This window comes from Pectinophora gossypiella, chromosome 19 (assembly GCF_024362695.1).
Source record: "Pectinophora gossypiella chromosome 19, ilPecGoss1.1, whole genome shotgun sequence".
Taxonomy (NCBI): Eukaryota; Metazoa; Arthropoda; class Insecta; order Lepidoptera; family Gelechiidae; genus Pectinophora; species Pectinophora gossypiella.
This window is the reverse complement of record NC_065422.1, coordinates 5,522,466-5,542,124: the sequence shown is the minus strand read 5'-3', so window position 1 is coordinate 5,542,124 and position 19,659 is coordinate 5,522,466. Positions and strand designations below refer to the sequence as shown.

Below are 19,659 nucleotides of genomic sequence, written 5' to 3'. Positions count from 1 at the left end.
CCTGAGGGTGCCCAGTTAGGCACTTGACTGGAGACTGTTTGACAAATTAAAAGTAAAAAGAATATTTTCGGCCACGGGGACTAATTTAAACCACAACTAAATTAGTGCAGTCAAAAAAGGGTATCACTGTTAATTTGTCAGAGACAAGTTTGATCTTAATGTTTTTTTTTTTCTTTTTGAGGTATATTTGTAAGCAAATGCCTTATACGGCAAAATAATAAGTCACGAAAAAAATGTTATTCATTTTTTTATCGTTGTTTAGAGACATTGATTTTATACCTACATAAAAATTGTACACACCTATCGAATCTTACAAAGAGTAAAAATCGAAAAATTTTGGAATCTAACAAGATTCGATCCGTAACGTAACTATGATAAAACTTGTCTGAAATTCATGCAACAATTTCCGCTTGCTAGGCAGACGACTGTAGCAGTGAGAGCGAGAAGCGAGAATGGTTTGTCCGACAGATTGGCTTACAATAAAAATCTTTAAGTAGATAGATAAAATACTTTAAACATAATATACAGAAAAGCACAACAGGCGACCTATTAAGTATCTCGATTTGAATGATTCTTTAATTTGTAAATTAGATGATAGATGCTCTCTAGTTAATAAGTAGTAGTAGTTATAGTTAGTTGTGTAATTTATGAAGTGTTATAAATCATAAAAAAAAAAGTTAGTCTCATATGATTAAATCTTGTGAAAACACTATCAAAACATATTTTTATAGTTTTTGACTTCCCGTAGTGGCGGGAATCTCGGCTTGAGTTCTAATCCACTAAATTCGGCTTTATGAGTTCGAATTTAAGTTTGGATCTTAGATAATTGATTTCACGTGGTTTCCAGGATTTGTGTCTGGGCTCGCTCCTAAGGCGAGGACTGGGTAGATACTGTACACCACTGCCTACCACTTCGGGCATACAAGACATGTTTTTATTTGATTGTTGCTGAAACATTTGACCGGACAAACTTTAACGTCCAATCACCGTTGCACTAGTTATTTCGTGTCTCACAAACTTATTTTTCATAAAACATAACATAAGCTAACTATATTCAATGTATTCCAATAGGATAGTCAGAGGTACACCCATCGCAAGAAGAACTAAGTATCCACACCTCACCGAGCTTTCTGTTAGACCAACGTGATCCGTGGAGGTCCGTGTAGCTCTATGGTGATAGGTGATGAACCGTACCGCCGCGCACCGCCTATAATGGCCGTAAAAATGTATATAAATACCCTCTATACACACTTATATATACACTTATTGTATAGGACAAATATAGTAGATGTCAGTCGCTTAATCGCTAACAGTGAACCAGTACCCTCAGGGCCGGTAATCCATTCATTGCGTCGTAATGGTTCCGTTGACAATGCTAAATAACTGATCGCGTCCCGCGCGACCGATCTCCGTACATCCTGTAGTAGGTATATGTACTGTAACAGCCTTTAGGTATATAGGTGGAGTGAGTGTGTAGCAGAGTTCAAACTCTTTACATACTGGCCTTTCCTTTTTAAAACGATTGACGCATTTTAAATTTCGAACTTCTCATTCCATTTCACAATTCATTTTATTCTGCTCTGACTCATTACATCCTCGAGCTTGATAAGAGTAACATCTATAATGCTTAACTGTGGCCGTGTTCACTATCTTTAACTATGATCTACGTGTCCATAGCAAATCAATGTTTAAAAGCTACGAATTGTGAAAATATTTTGTATTTGTGTGATTTTTTGCTGAGAATTTTGTGAAGGTACCGGAACCAAATATCACCAGAAGACAATTTAACTTGTAGCCACACTAAGGGCTCCATTGAAGAAATCCTTGGGTGTTGGGGCAGTGAAATTTTATTTACCAAATAAAACAGCAGCGTCTTGTTTTTGTGTTGTATTGAGAGAAGAAAGAGAGTAAACTCCGCGAACGAACTTAATCATAAAGCGTTTCCATATTTAAAAATCTTAAATATATTTATATGTATTCAACATCCATCTACTAAGATACGGTTGCCAGCAACAAATTGGTTGCGTAACTATATGAGTTATCCAAACATACATACATAACTGCACATTCTATTTTCTTTATGTCGGTTGGCAATTGTCGCAGTTCCGAATTCAAACGAATGCTAATTTCCATGTTCAATCAATTATTAAATTTATCATATATCAGAATTTGAATTTAGAACGATGTTTTTGTTGTTGTTTTAAGTAGTTATAGCATTGATGTATAATATGTTACTATAGTGCTAAATTCAGAATGTCCCTTCAGTAATCTGTATCCGAATGCAATGGGTAAACCAGGGTAGATAGATGTCGAAACAGGACACAGGTGCGTATTCGCAAACACACGAGCACGTGGTTAATACACTGTACGGGACCCCTACTACAAGCTTTCCTATTAGTTCCAAGCTACATTTTTCGAAAGGCGTAATATTCGATCGTGAACTTTGAGTACGAACGTGGTGGAGAAGATACCTGCACCGCTTGCGTTTGTAATGTTGGTATCTCACTATCTGTCTATTCCGGACAGCTTCTTACCTACATTAATCTCCTTAGACAGTGCCCTGAGCAAAGGAGAATGTCCAAAAATTCTATTCCGAGTTAAAAATGAGTTCATCATCACTAATTTAAGAGCCACGCTGTTGGCGGTGTAGCATTCTTCATGCTATTTTTCTAGGGAAAATAGGGCAGTGGTTTCTCCCTTGCCGTTTGGGCGGAAAAGAGAGTTACAGCACAAAATTTTCACAAATCAACTTAAACCTCACACGAAGAGTTTTCTTCACCAATATGTTTGTCTTATCACTGTTATCACCAAAATGTTTGTTGGGCCCAATTGGATCGTGTACTGGGTTCGAGATAAATTATGAAACTCTATTTACTAAATAAAGATAGATATAAACCTCAAAAAACACTTTGTGAGACTGTCCTTTGCTTGGTAAGGACTTTTCAGGCTTGAATCACCTGATTGTCCGAAAAAGTAAGATGATTCCGTGCTTCGGAGGGCACATTAAGCCGTTGGTCCCGGCTATTAGCCGTAAAACACCTCCAGCAACCCGCAGTGGAGCAGCGTGGTGGAGTATGCTCCATACCCCCTCCGGTTGGTTGAGGGGAGGCCTGTGCCCAGCAGTGGGACGTATATAGGCTGTTTATGTATACTGTATCGTTTACAAATGCTAGCGCAGTTTATCTCTGTCGGCGGGGACGTATCGATTTTTTTTGACGTGACTTATTGTAGATTTGCCGCAGATGGAATTAACTACTTGGCCCGACAAAAGGGACGTATCGAAGCATTTCGATATATATATACGCGAGACAGAAGTAGAGGTCCCAATGCATCAGGTGCACAACTGTTAGTTAGCGCATCGTACATGTTCGCCGAACGCAGCTGATTACCTAAAAGGATTGAAGCTATCTTAATTTATTTACCAACTTACTTTGACGTGATCCTGGTTAGAGAAGGTAACAATAATGCAATATGCTTCGACTGACATGTGAGTAATGCTACGGAATATGTTCATACAACATACAGGGATAGAAGCTATATGACCTACTGCTGGGCACAGGCCTCCCCTCAATCAACCGGAGGGGGTATGGAGCATATTCCACCACGCTGCTCCACTGCGGGTTGGTGCAGGTGTTTTTTACGGCTAATAGCCGGGACCAACGGCTTAATGTGCCCTCCGAAGCACGGAATCGTCTTACTTTTTCGAACAATCAGGTGATTCAAGCCTGAAAAGTCCTTACCAAACAAAGGACAGTCTCACGAAGTGATTTCGATAATGTCCAATGATCGGGAATCGAACCCGGACTTCCAGATCGTGAGCGTAACGCTCTAACCACTAGACCACGGAGGCTGTTACAACATAATCAAAATATTCTAATTTTATATTTCATAAATATAATAAAACAGCAGTTAATTTGAGTATGCGTTATTGTTTATTTCTTCGTTTTAATTCGCTAACATATCTCAAAAAATCAATGACTGAGATTTCATTATATCTCAAGTTTATGTAGTCATAAAGCTTCTTACCCAACATACATACGTATATAAACTCAAGCCTATTTCCCACCGGAGTAAGCATAGACTATGGAATTCCATTTACTGCGATCCTGACTAACTTCTCTTGCTTCCTCCACATTCGTCAATCGTTTCATACACGCACGCCAGTCCAGAGTAGCTTACTGAACCTTTTCTAAGGACATCTCCAATTTGGTCAATGGTCACCAACCTTCGCTTTATATACAGTTGTCAATCATCCGTCCCTTTCCTTTTCGGTGAATAAGAAAATGAGGTGTATAAGTTTAAATAAAATTAGGAGGTCTCTGCAAGAATCGAGGCCATTGACTTACTTGACATATAAATTATATTCGCTCAAACAGACTAAACTATAGCTCTATCTATATGCAGCTATCTATTAGACGACAGTGTAATCAAGTCAGCTGATGAATATTCGAGGGCAGACAACGACACTTGTCGTGAGAGGGAGCCACTGTGCTGGGCGTCAAATTATACTGCTTGCACCCTCCAACGGAAACCTCTAAGGGTCTATCTACGCGACATAATTATGTATCGCGAGTCGCGACCAATAAACGAAACGTCTTGTTCACCCGGATTAAAAACAAAACAACAATAAAGTACCGAATTAGTTCTAAATTCAAAATTTGATACGATCAATTTGATTAACTATACTTACGAAGTAGCTATCTGTAATAGTCTTCTCGTCTGCCTGTTATCGGATGAGGCGAGGAAACTATTATATAAATTGGTTGATGTCGCTTTGGGCCGTAGAAAATAATCTTAAATGTTATATTTAATTACATTTGTATAAATTAGTATGCTTACGAGTATTTGTGAGCACCTATGAGGGTGACATATTCTATTTAGAAAAAACCCTCCAAAATAATGATAAAAAAACTAATAAAAACAACAATAAAGTGTCAAAGTACTTTGTTATCGATTCAAATTGTAACTTAATTCTCATACACGATAAATCGAATAATTGATGAACATGGAAATTAGCATTCGTTTGTAATCGGAAAAACGATTATTGTTGACGGACTTTAATAAAATAAAATCACTAAGTTAATTAATAAAAATAAATAATTATTAAAAATATATTGACGTCTGGCTGTACAAAGTAAACATGTTAGGGTTTTTACACAGTATCAATGATTTATCAATTAATATTTACCTACTGTTTATTTAGGGATTAACATTTTCACTACGGAAACGAACTAAATTAATTATAAAGTAACTAACTACTACAACTAAAGTTTGAAGAAGAAGAAGAATTTATATTTTTCAGTAATATTGAAAATTAATAATTAATTAATTAATTTAATTATTATTTTTTCATTTATATTAAGTGCAGTTGCCTCGAGCAACGACGGCGATACGGCTCTCCATCACGTTGGTCTAACAGAAAGCTCGGTGAGGTGTGCGTACTTAGTTCATCTTGCAATGGATGTACCTCTGACTACCTCAATTGGGATTTAGTCGTGAAATTATGTTATTTTTTATAATATACATTACGCACATGCGATTCGTCCAACCCTAATAGAGGGGTGCTATGACGTCATAGATTAGCATTCTGAAGTAGCTGATGAATATTCGAGGGCAGAAACCTACACTTGTCGTGAGAAGGCGCCACTGTGCTGAGCCTTCAATTATGATGCTTACTCCAAACTCCATCGGAAGGAAACCAGTAAGTTTTACTCATACATGCATAAAACTACGCCCGGAATCCTTAATGGAATGAGCAGTATTTTCTTTTTTTGATGCTACTTATTGTACATTTGCCGCAGATGGCATTAACTACTTGGCCGGAGAAATGGGGAGCGCTGAAGGCTCTCACCCGGTACAAAGTTTAAGACAACAGGCCCGAGGGTGCCCAGTTGGACGACCTCGGCTCAGAGCGTCGCCTGAGAGGAGAAATATTTGAAAGAATTAATCGACCCTAGTGGGTTGGAAGTGGCATTGGGGGAAATCGTCGACCACGCCGGCGGGTTTGGTATCGGGGTGGAATGAGCAGCACAAGTCACTCTTAATTCGAAACATGACATAACATAAGCTCACGACTATATCCTAATTGGGGTAGAGGTACATCCAAAGATGAACTAAGTACCCACACCACACCGAGCCTTGTGTTAGACCTACATGATAGGTGGTGAACCGTATCGCGCCGTCTACAATGGTCGAGCCTTACGATAAATACAATTAATAATACCATTACCAATAATAATAATAATTACAATACCATTAATTATATTTATAAATAAAAAATAATAAAATAATAATAATAATAATTTATTTATATATATTTTTTCATTTTTAATTATATTTGTAATACCACCGGCGTGCGTGTATGAAGCGATTGATGAATGTGGAGGAAGCAAGAGAAGTGTGTCAGGATCGAAGCAAATGGAATTCTATAGTCTCTGCTTACCCCGGTGGGAAATAGGCGTGAGTTTATGTATGTATGTTGTAATACCATTTTTATTGCAAATAAATGATTATGAATTAAATAAAAATCAAAGTTTAAAAACCTGACTACGGAAAATCACACTCTAAAAAGTATGAAACATGAAAATAGGTATAATGTGTTTCTCTTGTCACTTTTGTAAGTGTTTTTAGTGTTGTGTTTATACGTGTAATAAAGCGTTTTTGTATTATTGTATTGTATATTCCTCTAATTTTTTTCCGAATCGTGAAGTTTAGCAGATAACCATGGTCGTGTGCCGAGATAAGTAAACTTTTAGGACAACTTGGGCATGTCCGGTAATGGTGTTCGATCCGGCGTTCCACGTTTGAGAAGCAGGCTGGTGTACCTTAGGACCACAGTGACTATACAGGGATGAACTTTGAGGGATGATTCAGGCCATGATTCTGGGTTATACCAAGTGGAATTTTCCGTCGCAAAAGTATGGAACTGAATATTATTTTAAAATACCCAAAAAAATTTGCATTTTCCGATAGGAAATTCTACTTGATATAAACTCAGAATCACGCCCCTCAGTATTCGTTACGGTGTCCCTAACACCCATACCTGTTTGGATGGCTATCTGTATGTACTTGCACGGGGTGTTAGTGACATCGTAACGAATTTTGAGAGGGATGATTCAGCTCATTATTCCGAGTTAACATCAAGTGGAACTTTCCACCGCAAAAGTACAGAATTAAAAAAATATAATATGAATTTTGCGACGGAAAATTCCACTTTATCCCCCTTAGTATTCGTTACGAATGAAGTCACTAATACCCTGTATTAGTTGTTGAATCGGTATGTTTTAGTAGGTATATTTATCACGTGAAGGATGGAGTGTCTCGACTCGGTTTGCATACGACCGTCACAGCTGCATATTCAGCAGCTCTTTGTTCTGGCCCTACTTCGGAATGCTAATCTGTGACGTCACACCACACTCAGGCTAGGGTTGCCCTATCTACTTTACGAAGAAAACCGGCGGAACGTTTTTTTTTAAATCATAACATAACATAAACTGCATATATACGTCCTACTGCTGGGCACAGGCCTCCCCCCATTTTTTTAAATCACTTGATATTAAATAAAAACATACTTAGTTATTTACACCTGATACTATATACTGACCAGACACGATTGATCTTCCATCGTGTGGGTTGTGAGGTGAATTACCAACCTTATCAACCCTTATGTCAGGGTTATTATTGAGCCGCCAAAAGCCCCTGACATGGCTCATGTAACGACTACTTACTTACATCAGTAAGTAGTGACCGGCACCAACGGATTAACGTGCCTTCCGAAGCACGGATCATTTTACTTTCAGATCAGGTGATCAGCCTGTAATGTCCTAACAAAACTAGGGATCACAGAGTAATATCTGTGGCACGTCCCCACCGGGATTCGAACCCGGGACCTTCGGATCGTGAGACCAACGCTCAACCACTGGACTACGGAGATCGTTGAAACGATTGATGAATGTGGAGAAAAGGATAGCAATATGTCAGGATCGGAACAAATGCAATATTCAATACAATACAATTCAAAAACTCTTTATTGCACTTATAATAAATATAAAACATAAACAATTATAATCAGTTAGATAGTACAACAGGCGTCCTTATTGGTAAAGTAAAAATGCCTTCGAAGTAACTTTTAGGTATATAGACAGTGCAAAATAATAGTAAAAATAAAATAAATAATATAATTATATCTAAACAACTACATAAACTATATTAATAATATTAAAAGCAATACAAAGAAGATAATAAATAATGATTACAATAATATATAAATATTATAAATACGTACATAATATATTACTATGGAAAAGAAGAAACCGTAATAGTAATTTACCTACTTTATACAGAAGAAGAATGAAGAAGAGGAAGAAGACGTTACCAATATATCGTACCATAGTCTCTGTTCACCTCCGTGTAACCCAGACGTGAATGTATACAGGGTGTCAGTGATATCTGATATATAAAGGGGATCATTCAGATCATGATTCTGGGCATTTACCCAGAATACAAAAAAAGAAAAAAAATAACATTGTAGAGTATTCTTAATTGTTTATTTTTTTTGTGTTAGTGATGTCGTAACGAACACTAAGGAGATCATTCAGATCATGATTCTGGGTATTTACCCAGAATACAAAAATAAGAAAAAATAATAAGAACATTCTACAGCAGCGACACCTGATGGGATAAATAAGTAGTTTTTATTCGTATTAAAAGGGCAAATCTGTCAGTCATTCTATTTTTGAACGCATTCTACGTTTTTTTTCTTCTTTATTTAAGTAGTTGTATATATTTTATGTTTGTGACATTTAAAGTACTTCGTGCTTCGAAGCTATGGTAGAAAAATTGTCAAGTGTCAAAGGCCTTCGGGTCTTCACAAAAGGGTTTCATAAAGAAAATCATTGAAGGTTAGCATGGAAATATCGCCGTTGTCTTAGAATTACACAGACAATAGATGAATAGACTGACATTTTGATAGAAAATGATCATAAAAAAATACAGGAGAAACAAACATTTTGTCAGAGGGCAGTTCAAAAATTTATGAATTTCCTTCTCAATAAACACAAGAAGCAGCTTATATACGCCTCATGCTGAGCACAGAGGGCTCAAGAAAGCCACATTGAAACAATTCATCCAAAAAAGCAACATTGCTATACATTGGTTTAAATTGCGCACATACTTTTACACACATTAATGAATACCTAAATGATAAAAAATCCTGGTATTAAATCTGTTCCTCTAATTATTAAATAACTTGTAACGTACACCAACATTGATTTAAAAGACGTGTTTCTGTTGCAGTTTCTTGTCATTTCTTCTCCTCAGCCATAATATCTTGAGAAATGATGAAGATTCAAAAATGTTATATTGACCTTAAACAAGTTCTATGATAATTACATTGAATAAATGATTATGATTTCTGATTTCTGCGCAAATGTCAAATTGCAATGTTGTTTAATGAATTGCTCTGGTGTGGCTATTTTAGGACCCCGACTTTGCTTCAATCAACCGAAGTAGTTATGAAGCATACTCCACCACGCTGCTTCACTGTGAGTGGAATTAACATACTTACCACATTCAAAAATGTCAACTTTTAATAGGTACTCAAATAAAACACAAAAATAACATTCAAATTATAACAAAGGATGTTTTATATTAAAACGAAAGTAAGGAATTTTTCTCCACGTATGAAAAAAATGTAACTCTAACATTCTTCTTTTCTCGTGTGGGTTATAATATAACTGTTATGAGTCCAATGACCGACCTCACCAAGTCTGATTTCAGATAACACTCACTTAATTTTAATGGAGCAGGGTCGTGTATGTGTACATACATGCTGTCGCCTATTTCCCACTGTGGTAAGCAGAGACTATGGAATATGCTTCGATCCTGACACACTTCTCTTGCTTCGTTTCATCAATCGTTTCATATACACACGCCGGTTCAGAGTAGATCGAAGCAAATGGAATTTCATTGTCTCTGCTTAGCCCGGTGGGAAGTAGGCATGTAGTATGTATCAACAGTGACTGTAAATTGATTAAGGCTGAGACCTGCGTGTCGGACGACGCTCAGTGGGTAGGCCTGCTACAAGGTGGACCGACGATCTGGTGAAGGTCGCGGGAAGCCGCTGGATGCGGGCAGCGCAGGACCGATCGTCGTGGAGATCCTTGGGGGAGGCCTATGCCCAGCAGTGGGCGTCGTACGGCTGATGATGATGATGATGATGATGAGACCACGGAAGTTCACTTACTATGGTTCTGACTTTTTGACACACCTCATTTTTACATGCGCGGAGGTGTTGAGGTACGGTTGACGTAGTCGTTTTATCGTACACAAATTACAACAGTCGAGTAGGCTCACTGTTGGAGTATACACTGTGGCGACGCATTCGCCTGCCCTGTTTAGCAAACCGAATGTTGGATAACTGAGATTAGTGATATTTTTGAATCTGAAAAATAGCCTTGCCCATTCAAAACACCGACCAAAAGGAAAGGTACTTACAGGATTGCTGAATTTGGTTTCTTCTGACCCCGGGGTACTTTGGATACTGCTAGTGCACTTTCAGATTAAGTTTAAACAGCACAACTTCAAATAATATACCTTTATCTTATTTTAGAAATTTCTTGTACAGAAACACGCGACGGCGGTAGTCGAGTCAACTTTTTTTTTCTTTTTTCGTGGCTTGGGGTGGGGGGAGTTTTTGGCGCGAACCAAAAGAGTTTTTGGAAGGGATTCATGGTCGGTGTCCTAACACCAAAGATTAGTCTAAATAAATGCAAATCCAAACAATCTATAACAAATAACGAGTTTCATTAGTATAATCTAAAGTATTATTTTCAGGTAAATGACGGATTTTCATGCATCTCTTATCAAGGTCTCCGGGATACCACCACTTTCTAAGAAGTTCATAGTGGACGTGGCGTTGCACGATCCTCTGGTTGTTCAGAAGACTGCAAAGTTGACATACTCCCTTGTTAGGTGGTGGTCTTCGAATGGTATAGTACTGTTTCCATCGGAAGAACCCGTAATACACGGTAGGATTACGTAGAATGTAAAAGAGAAGAGCAGCCAAGTTCTTGGTGGTCATGGACGCAGCGTTGATATAGGAACCTGTTGGCAGGAACCTGAAAAGAAGAGATAGGTAATGGGGTCGTGTACTAGGTTCAAAATAAATTATGAAATTCTGATTACTAAATAAAGTCAGATCCAAAACTAACGAAAAACATTTTCTTTATTCTATTAAACTTATTTATGAATTTTAATCAAGAAAAACGTAATAAGTCCGACATTTCATCACATTTTGCGATAAAGTCACAGTGTGCTTTTTCACCACAGTAATTTCGTGTTTTGACGTTAAGTAAAAGTAACTGATTTGACTAGTTGGAAACTAGCCTGTGACGTCCTAGAAAAACGTAATACAATGTAACTTATTATTACATTTTCCATTATTAAAATTCATAAATAAGTTAAATAAAAATAGAAAATGATTTGTTTTCTTGGACTTAATTACATATAAGTTCATGACTATATCCCTTTGAGGGAAAGTTGCCCAAAATATTGATGGCGCTGTACAGATTTAAAGTGATAATTACCCATTTTCTCGTAGCTGGGGTACATAATCATTCAAAAATAATAATGGCTGCGGTATATACAAAAATAATTGTTGCTTGATATTTGAATCAAATATGGTTGCTACCTATATTGCTACTCTTTATTTTGATCAGAATAATAATGGGTAGATGTGTTAAAAAATAGGACTTACTTAGTATAATCGACTATGCCCAGCACGATAGGCACCACACCAGCGTCATACGCCTTCAATATGTCATCTGTCACGTAATCTTCTGCAAAACTACCTTCATCGACCCAGTAGAAATAATAATTATCTTTGATCAACTTAGTACAATCATCGTTAGGGCACGGCCGGTCTTTGCAACCGTACATATCAAATTCCAAATTCTCTGACTTCAATGCTTTACGCAGCTTCTTAGCTTCATGATGATGGATTTTCTCTGCTGTGTCCCTGCATTTTTTCATAACATACACAATAGCCTTTTTCTTCTTTTCGCCGAAACTGCTTCCATCCACAGGATCATTCATTCTTCTCCAAGAAACTTCTGTGCTTGGTGCAATGAAATTCCCTTTCTTATCCCGCACCTCTATAAATGGACTGAAGATATCAGAGTACAACTTGTATGACCACGTCCAGTTGAAATAAGAGTCGGCCTGCGCGTTGCAGATGGTGACATCATATGACGATTCTCTTGCATACAGCACGTATTTCTGGTCAGGAGAACGCTTCTGAGGCAAATTTGTTTTTTTCCACCTTTTTATGTCTGTAACGTTGATAACAACAGCATTATATTTTGTCAGATCATCGAGTAACTCTTTGTTTGTTGTCATGTAGCAATTTTGATACAAACAGTCATTTTCGACGAATGGCGTTTGTCCTTCTCCAAAAGGGTTTTCTTGGCCCTGTATTGTCCAAAGAAGAATGTACTTTAGGTTCAATACTTCGTGTTTCTTGTACGGCCCAACGACCTCTGGGTTGCGTAGAGCTTGAATCTTGCTTTGCACTTTCTTCATTTGAGTGATCGTTAGATAAGCGGAATGAAATGTATAGAAAGCGAGGACTATGTACATAAGGAGCCCGAGTAAACTAACAATAAAGAATAGCTTCGCAAACGTCTCGGTTCTCGCGACCATGTACATAGTGACGCCGTTTGAGGAACAATGAAGTGAATTCAGTGTTTCATCTCAATAAATACAAGCCAATGACTCGCAGTGACGATGAAAAACAAGAGATTCTTCGTTTGTTAATAAACAAACATGAACGTAAAACAGATGCTACTTGAGTAGTTGCGTTAAACGGTCACAGCGGTCAACAAGTCAATTCTAGGAAGTTATCTGAAAAATGACAAGCGTCTGAACGTACTAAAACATTAGAGATTCAGACAAATCCAGGAAAATAGATCAGTAAAATAACAGAATTAAGGAATTTGAAGGCGTTACAGTTCACACACATGTTGACCTACAAATTATTGGGGCTATGTTGGATGTGGTCGACTACAAAAGCATCAGCTGAATCCTCTGCAGTAAGTTTAAATCAACGGTCTTCACATACGGACCCGAAGTAATCAAGCAGTTTTGTTTATTGTTGACTAACAATCTATTTGTTTACATTAAACCTCATTTCGTTGACGACAAGAAAATTGACACCGAAATAAGGCAGTGTGTAAACATTCCGGACTTGTATTATATTTCGAGAGACATTTTTTATCTGTAAGTTATACTTATTATCAATTTTATAATGTCGTTGTATGTGAGGACCGTTTCGAATTAACATAATAACGCACACATAGATTGGCGCGAATTTCATACTGCCAAGTATTGTTATTGTTTTGTTTTTTCTTAAATATCAAATTAATATTAACTACTAAAAAGGTGGAGGTTTTATGTTTTACTGTATATTTTATTATTACGTATGTGTGTTTTATAGTTTTACCCATCTAACGCAACTAAATTAAGAGCATCTCTTCAATCAACACCACTGTCTACTTCAATTCGTTCTCAAGTACAAATATCCCCTCTGTCCCCCGACACTCTACGCCCTCAAAGGACTTGGTAAGTCAGTTCGCAGTCAAAAAGCTCTCGAGAATTTTTCCCTATACGTCGAAGTCTTCTTCTATTTGCTAAGACCTATTTTCGTTAGAAGTTTACTGCATTTCCACTTCCCCACGTCAATTTTGTCTAGTAAACAAACGATCCGTTAATGTTTAATTTCACAAAAAGAAGGACAATTACATGCACTTACGTACATAACTTCACGCTTATAACCCCTAATGAGGTTGCTGTAAACAACCACAAAATTAATTAATATTATAAACAACTTGCAGCCACTGTAAATACAAAGCCCTAAGATGGCAATAAAAACAAAAACCAAGTCGTGTTTAAATAGGTACTTAACAAGTTGGCTGCCCACCATACAACACCTCTGAAGGTGTTGTGTCAGTGATGCTCATGGCAGCCAACGTGTTAATTGAAATGACTAATACACAGCGTTGATTACTTTTTTCTGTTGGCAAGTTTAATACATAAATGCTATTGAATAAATGGTACCTTTCTGTTCTGAACTGTTCTCGTCCTAAAAAGTTGGCCCGCTATTTTATTAAATAATTTATATTAATAACAAAAAAATCCGCCGAGTTTTCCAACCGTTTGAAAACTAAACATATCCCGTGATACAATGAAAACACGTAAAACTCTTTGCATGTAGGACGCAGAGTCTTCGGCAAATACGGACACCGCGTATGAAGTCAAACAAAATTACGTATTCCATAAAATATACCCTTTTGCGACGTGACAACGGCGATTCGAAAGAAGCAGTATTTGTACATCATTTCTATGATTTTTCTAATGTAAACATATTGTCTTTTTGTAGATTTTCCTTCGGGGCGGTGGCATTCCATATCCATTTGTGCTTACGATGTTTTCATAGTGTGTAGAAGACGTAAATTCAAATTCTAAATGTTAGGGATGGTATAATTGTGTAAAAAATAAATCATCATCATCTCCCTAGCATTTTCCCGTTATTCACAGGGTCCGCTTGTACCTAACCTGAAGATTTGACAGATTCGGTTTTTTACAGAAGCAACTGCCTGTCTGACCTTCCAACACGAAGGGAAAACCAGCTCAACACAGGTTAGGTCACATGCCTCCGAAAATGCATTTCTCGGGAATGTGGATAACTCGACTCATCACGAAATCTCAGAAACTATCAGTACTAGAAGTCTCCAGTTTTGCATGGGGGTTCCTTTCAAGACGTAGGTGCTCAATAGGATGGGATTTTGTGAAACTCAACTCTTAAGGGGGTAAAAAAGGATAGCAAAGTTTGTAGGAAACTTTTACATACATACATAAACTCACGCCTATTTCCCACCGGGGTAAGCAGAGACTCTGGTATTCCATTTGCTCTGATTCTGACATACTTGTCTTACTTCCTCCACAAACAGAACCTACTACTATACTATGTCGGAAACTTAGTTTTAATAGTAGGGTTTCCCGCAAACGAAGTCGCGGGTACCAGCTAGTTATTTATAAAACAAAATAATTTGCTCGTCTTGGCCGGGGCACTACCGTGCCCTCTCATTTGCTACTATCCTCCTTACTTTAGCTGAGCGTCATAAATAATATTTTAACGATTCAAAACACAAATATTAATTAAATGTGTCAATTTTATCGTATTTGTGTCAAAGTGGGTTTTCAATATTCGATACGTGGCGGGATTATTTTCAATTATGACGTTTCGTGCATCACCGCCCTCGGACGTGCGAATCGGTATTAAATACAGCACGAGTTTTTGTACTGAATCGAATGGGTTCTTTTTATTTAATTTTCATGTTCTCCCTAGCATCATCCCGTTTTTCACAGGGTCCGCTTACCTAACCTGAAGATTTAAAGAACGAAAAAGAAATAAAGGATTGACAGGTCCAGTTTTTTACAGAAGCGACTTTTGTCCAGCCAAGTAGTTAATGCCATCTGCTGCAAATCTACAATAAGTCACATAAAAATAAACAGAAGCGCCTGCCTGTCTGACCTTCCAACCCGTGAAGGGGAAACCAGCCCAATACCATCTGTATGTGTTTTCACATACCTCCGAAAATGCATTTCTCGGGAATGTGGATTTCCTTACGATGTTTTCCTTCACCGCTGAGCACGTGCACAACAAATTCTACAATCATTGATTTAGGCTTGAGCTGGATTCGAACCTGCGACCTTAAATTGAGAGGTAAGCGTCTACCAACTGGGCTAACACGGCATATACGTGTTTAGAGTATAATAAAAACGCTGTCAGCATTCAAACTAGGCAATATGACAGATATTTGCAGTACACTGCATTCAGTGGCATTCTAGAACATTCCTGACTAACTGGGAATGCCGAGAGACTGGCATTCCTGTGGTCTCCGGTGACGTCACTAGATGTGATGTAATGTGACGTAGATGAGGTCGGATGTACTGTCCGAGGGTATTCTTTTGTCGGACAAATTATGGGAAGATCTGAGCATTCATGGGCATATCCTCGTAACGCCCGGATTTCCAGACACAATAGTTAAACAATGGGATTTGGATTTTAAAAGGCATTTGGGCCTTACGACCATATAAAAAGATATGGCAAACGAAAATCACAATTAGACCACATACCTCAGTAACGCAAATGTGGGTTTCCTCACAATGTGTTAGTGACAGCGTAACGAATACTGAGGGGGATGATTCAGGCCATGATTTTGAGTTGATGTAAGTGTAAAATATAAGTTTAAAAACTGAAACCCGACTACGTAAAAATGACATTCCAACAAACAAACAAAACTGGACCTGTCAAATCTTCAGGTTAGGTAAGCGGAGATGATGATGAAACAAGAAAACATAAGTATATTTCTCTGAAATTCTTCCAAGTAATGTTTATGATGTAGAAGTGGTCGAATGCCAATCTCTTTAACAGTTTTCTACCCTGCAATTTGCATACAACTCTCTCTCCTAAAAATCACTATTTGAAATGTGCTAATTAAGCCCTTTTATTTGATACCTCGGCTCGGTTTTGGAGCTTGGTGGCGCAGCGGTAAACGCGCTCGGTCTGCGATTGTTGAAGTTAAGCAACTTTCGCAAAGGCCGGTCATAGGATGGGTGACCACAAAAAAAAGTTTTCATCTCGAGCTCCTCCGTAATTCGGAAGGCACGTTAAGCCGTTGGTCCCGGCTGCATTAGCAGTCGTTAATAACCATCAATCCGCACTGGGCCCGCGTGATGGTTTAAGGCCCGATCTCCCTATCCATCCATAGGGAAGGCCCGTGCCCCAGCAGTGGGGACGTTAATGGGCTGATGATGATTTGATACCTAATACAAAAAAAAAAATTTCGTCCTCAGTTTATGTCCCCTAGAGGGCGCCACATTAAATTTAACGTGACGTCACACAGCCTATAACCACCGGACAATCAAGACGGTTCTAGTGACACCTCATTTGTTAAATTCTGACAGTTGGTTTAAAAGTTAGGTTGGAACACACGTGCATACACATATACATAGCGGTTAAACAAATACCTAACCCTCCTTTTTGCGTCGCCGCAGTCGGTTAAAAACAACTTAGTAAGTTTCAATGAAAAGAAAAGTTTCAATTATATATTCGACCCGCTAACAGTGAAACCACGTCCGAAATTCGTAGTTACAAGAATAACATTTCATTTTATTTATCCGCGGACGTTCGTCGTGGCCTCGTATTTCATAGGAATATTTCGGAAACAACCGATAGGAAGTTATAAATGACAATTCCCTTGTTTTCATGCATTTCCGATTTTTATTCTGGCAGATGAAAAATTGTACGTCGTTTTATTTTACGGGATTGGAAGAGTAGGTAGTGATAAATTCGCGTTGTTGAAGTATTGAAAACGTTCGTTACAATATCGTTATAAAATATTCCATTAATTTTTAAATTAACCTTTGGTTATTTTTAGTTAAACCAAACGGTGTTGTTGGACACACACACACACACACACACACACACACACACACACACACATTTATATACACTTTTTTGTGTCTGGCAATAAAACATTAGTATAATTCAGGTATTTCAAACGTAAATTACTTTATTCTAAGGACATCTATCTAATGGCCTATATTTATAACATAAGATCATGCCTGTATCCCTAAAGGGGTAGGCAGAAATGTATATTAGGCACGCCCACTCCGCGCCAACTATAATAAGGTTTGTGCTAATCTCATCTCAATGTCAAGGGAAACTACCTAATTAGATTACCATGTTAGTAATAATCTAAAATGGGATATGAACCGTACTCAAGCGTTCTTCCAACTTAGCTAAATACCACCGATTTAAATAAACATAAACTTGAATACTTCGCAATGATTAAAACTTGTCTGAGTGCAAGCTCTTGTAAAAATACCTAAGTAATAAGCGTGGTTCCACCTGGGCCGTGGAAATAACTTGGGAGTAGCGAAATGAGGTAAAATCGAAGTTCGCAGCAAGTTTAAAAAGTCTAATTTTGCTTCATACGCGACTTGGGTTCAGAGCCGTAACGGTCCGATCTTAGCGAGAAAGTTTATTGTGGATATTACTTTTTTATTTATCATTTTTTATAATTATGAAGGAAAATAATAGGTCTAAAGAATTTACCATTTTATAACTGCAAAATCATATAAATAGAAAAAAATAATTTACTCAACACTGAAAAGTAAAAACATTAATAAAGTCAAGGAGTATTTAGGATATTAGGTACTTATATTTACTTTTCTTTTCATTTATCACCTCAATAAAGACCTACAAATATTTGGAACTGCTTAAAATTAGGAAATTATATAATTACAAAAGTTTCTGTTAGGTATCTATCATATTCCTCCTATTTTTAACTGATAATTCAGAATCAAGATTTGCCTCAAACTCGAATCACTGTATGACCAGAAAAATAGGGGAAAATACATGTACTTATGCATTGACATTCACTTTGGAGTCTCTTTGGTAAGGACAATAAGGCCTGTCGGAAAAGTAAGAAAATTACGTGCTTCGGAGCCGAAGCCGATGTGGTCCCGGTTATTAGCTGTAAAACACCTCAACTAATCCACACGGGAAACAGCGTGGTGGAGTACTCCAGTGCTGCAAAAAAATATACCATGGAGATATAATATACCATACCCCCTCCCGTATATTCGATTTGATTAACGGGAGGCCTGTGCCCAGCAGTGGAACGTCCACAGTATATACATATTAGGTATGTTATGACCTTTAGCATATCCATGTTAAGTCTTTCAGGTGAGTCCCTGCGAACATCGGGCTCGTATGTATATTAGGGCGAAGTCTGCGTTAGTACTTCTCCCAATCATAACTTCAGAGAGAAAGAAAATTACATTCAGTCATATACCTAGCTTAGAAGCTGTTAGCTTTGAATACGTGTCCAATGTATTTTACTAGACGCTCTTCTATTTGATTTAAGCAAGCAATTTTTGAAGGAGTATAGATACCTACCTGTTAGTCTTCCCCTTAATGAACTATAGAAAAGTCAACCAAGCTGTTCTTTTTGAAAATTCCATGTTTGAAAAGTGATTATCTTAAAGAAGGTGTAAGCATAATAACAAGCGGGTAGTAATAGGTGGTGGGTGTTCCATAAATCGCGGAACATCTTCGCGCCGTACACCAATTAGTACAAGATGGTGCAGCGAGGGCTCGCAGGCACACACATGCGATAGTGCACCAAGAACTAAGAGGATTAAAAGAAAAGAAAGGAAAACATGAAACAGTAGGACTAGGGCCCTGTGCTGGGAGGTTTTCTGGCCACGTCTTTCCCTCAGCGTTACAGATTCCGATGTGGTTGTAGTTTTACAGCTAGTTACATATTATGTAATTTAATTATGTTTGACGTTCAAAAAGCGCTAACTTTGTAAGCCAATTTTGAAAAATAAATATTTTTGAATTTTTTTTTTGAGGAATTTTTAACGCCGCTTATTGTCCTCAGCCCATACAGCCTAGTCTTTGGTCATTTTAATCTCTTTTGAAGAAGCACCCAGAAATTGTCTTCAGTCTTCATTCTTCAGGTAACGTCCTTAGTTTTCAATTTTATAGCTTCATGTATAATCCGATAAGAGGAGCTCGGTGGCGCAGCG

General features: G+C 37.7%; 1 protein-coding gene across 1 annotated transcript; it reads right to left on the bottom strand.

Moving 5' to 3' along the window:
• Window positions 1-10,783: 10,783 nt before the first annotated feature.
• Window positions 10,784-12,579, bottom strand: LOC126375801 (alpha-(1,3)-fucosyltransferase C-like). The gene is made up of 2 exons (XM_050022888.1): window positions 11,756-12,579; window positions 10,784-11,117 (listed from the first exon to the last, which is right to left on the bottom strand). The coding sequence occupies exons 1-2, from the start codon at window positions 12,577-12,579 to the stop codon at window positions 10,784-10,786; spliced, it is 1,158 nt and encodes a 385-aa protein (XP_049878845.1).
• Between the last annotated feature and the right edge of the window lie 7,080 nt (window positions 12,580-19,659).

Excerpts from the sequence above, each read along its gene's own strand:
- LOC126375801 (XM_050022888.1), bottom strand. The coding sequence starts at position 12,579 with ATGAAGAAAGTGCAAAGCAAGATTCAAGCTCTACGCAACCCAGAGGTC. Across the intron at positions 11,118-11,755 it reads GGCATAGTCGATTATACTAA|GTTCCTGCCAACAGGTTCCT; the intron begins GTAAGTCCTATT and ends TCTTCTTTTCAG.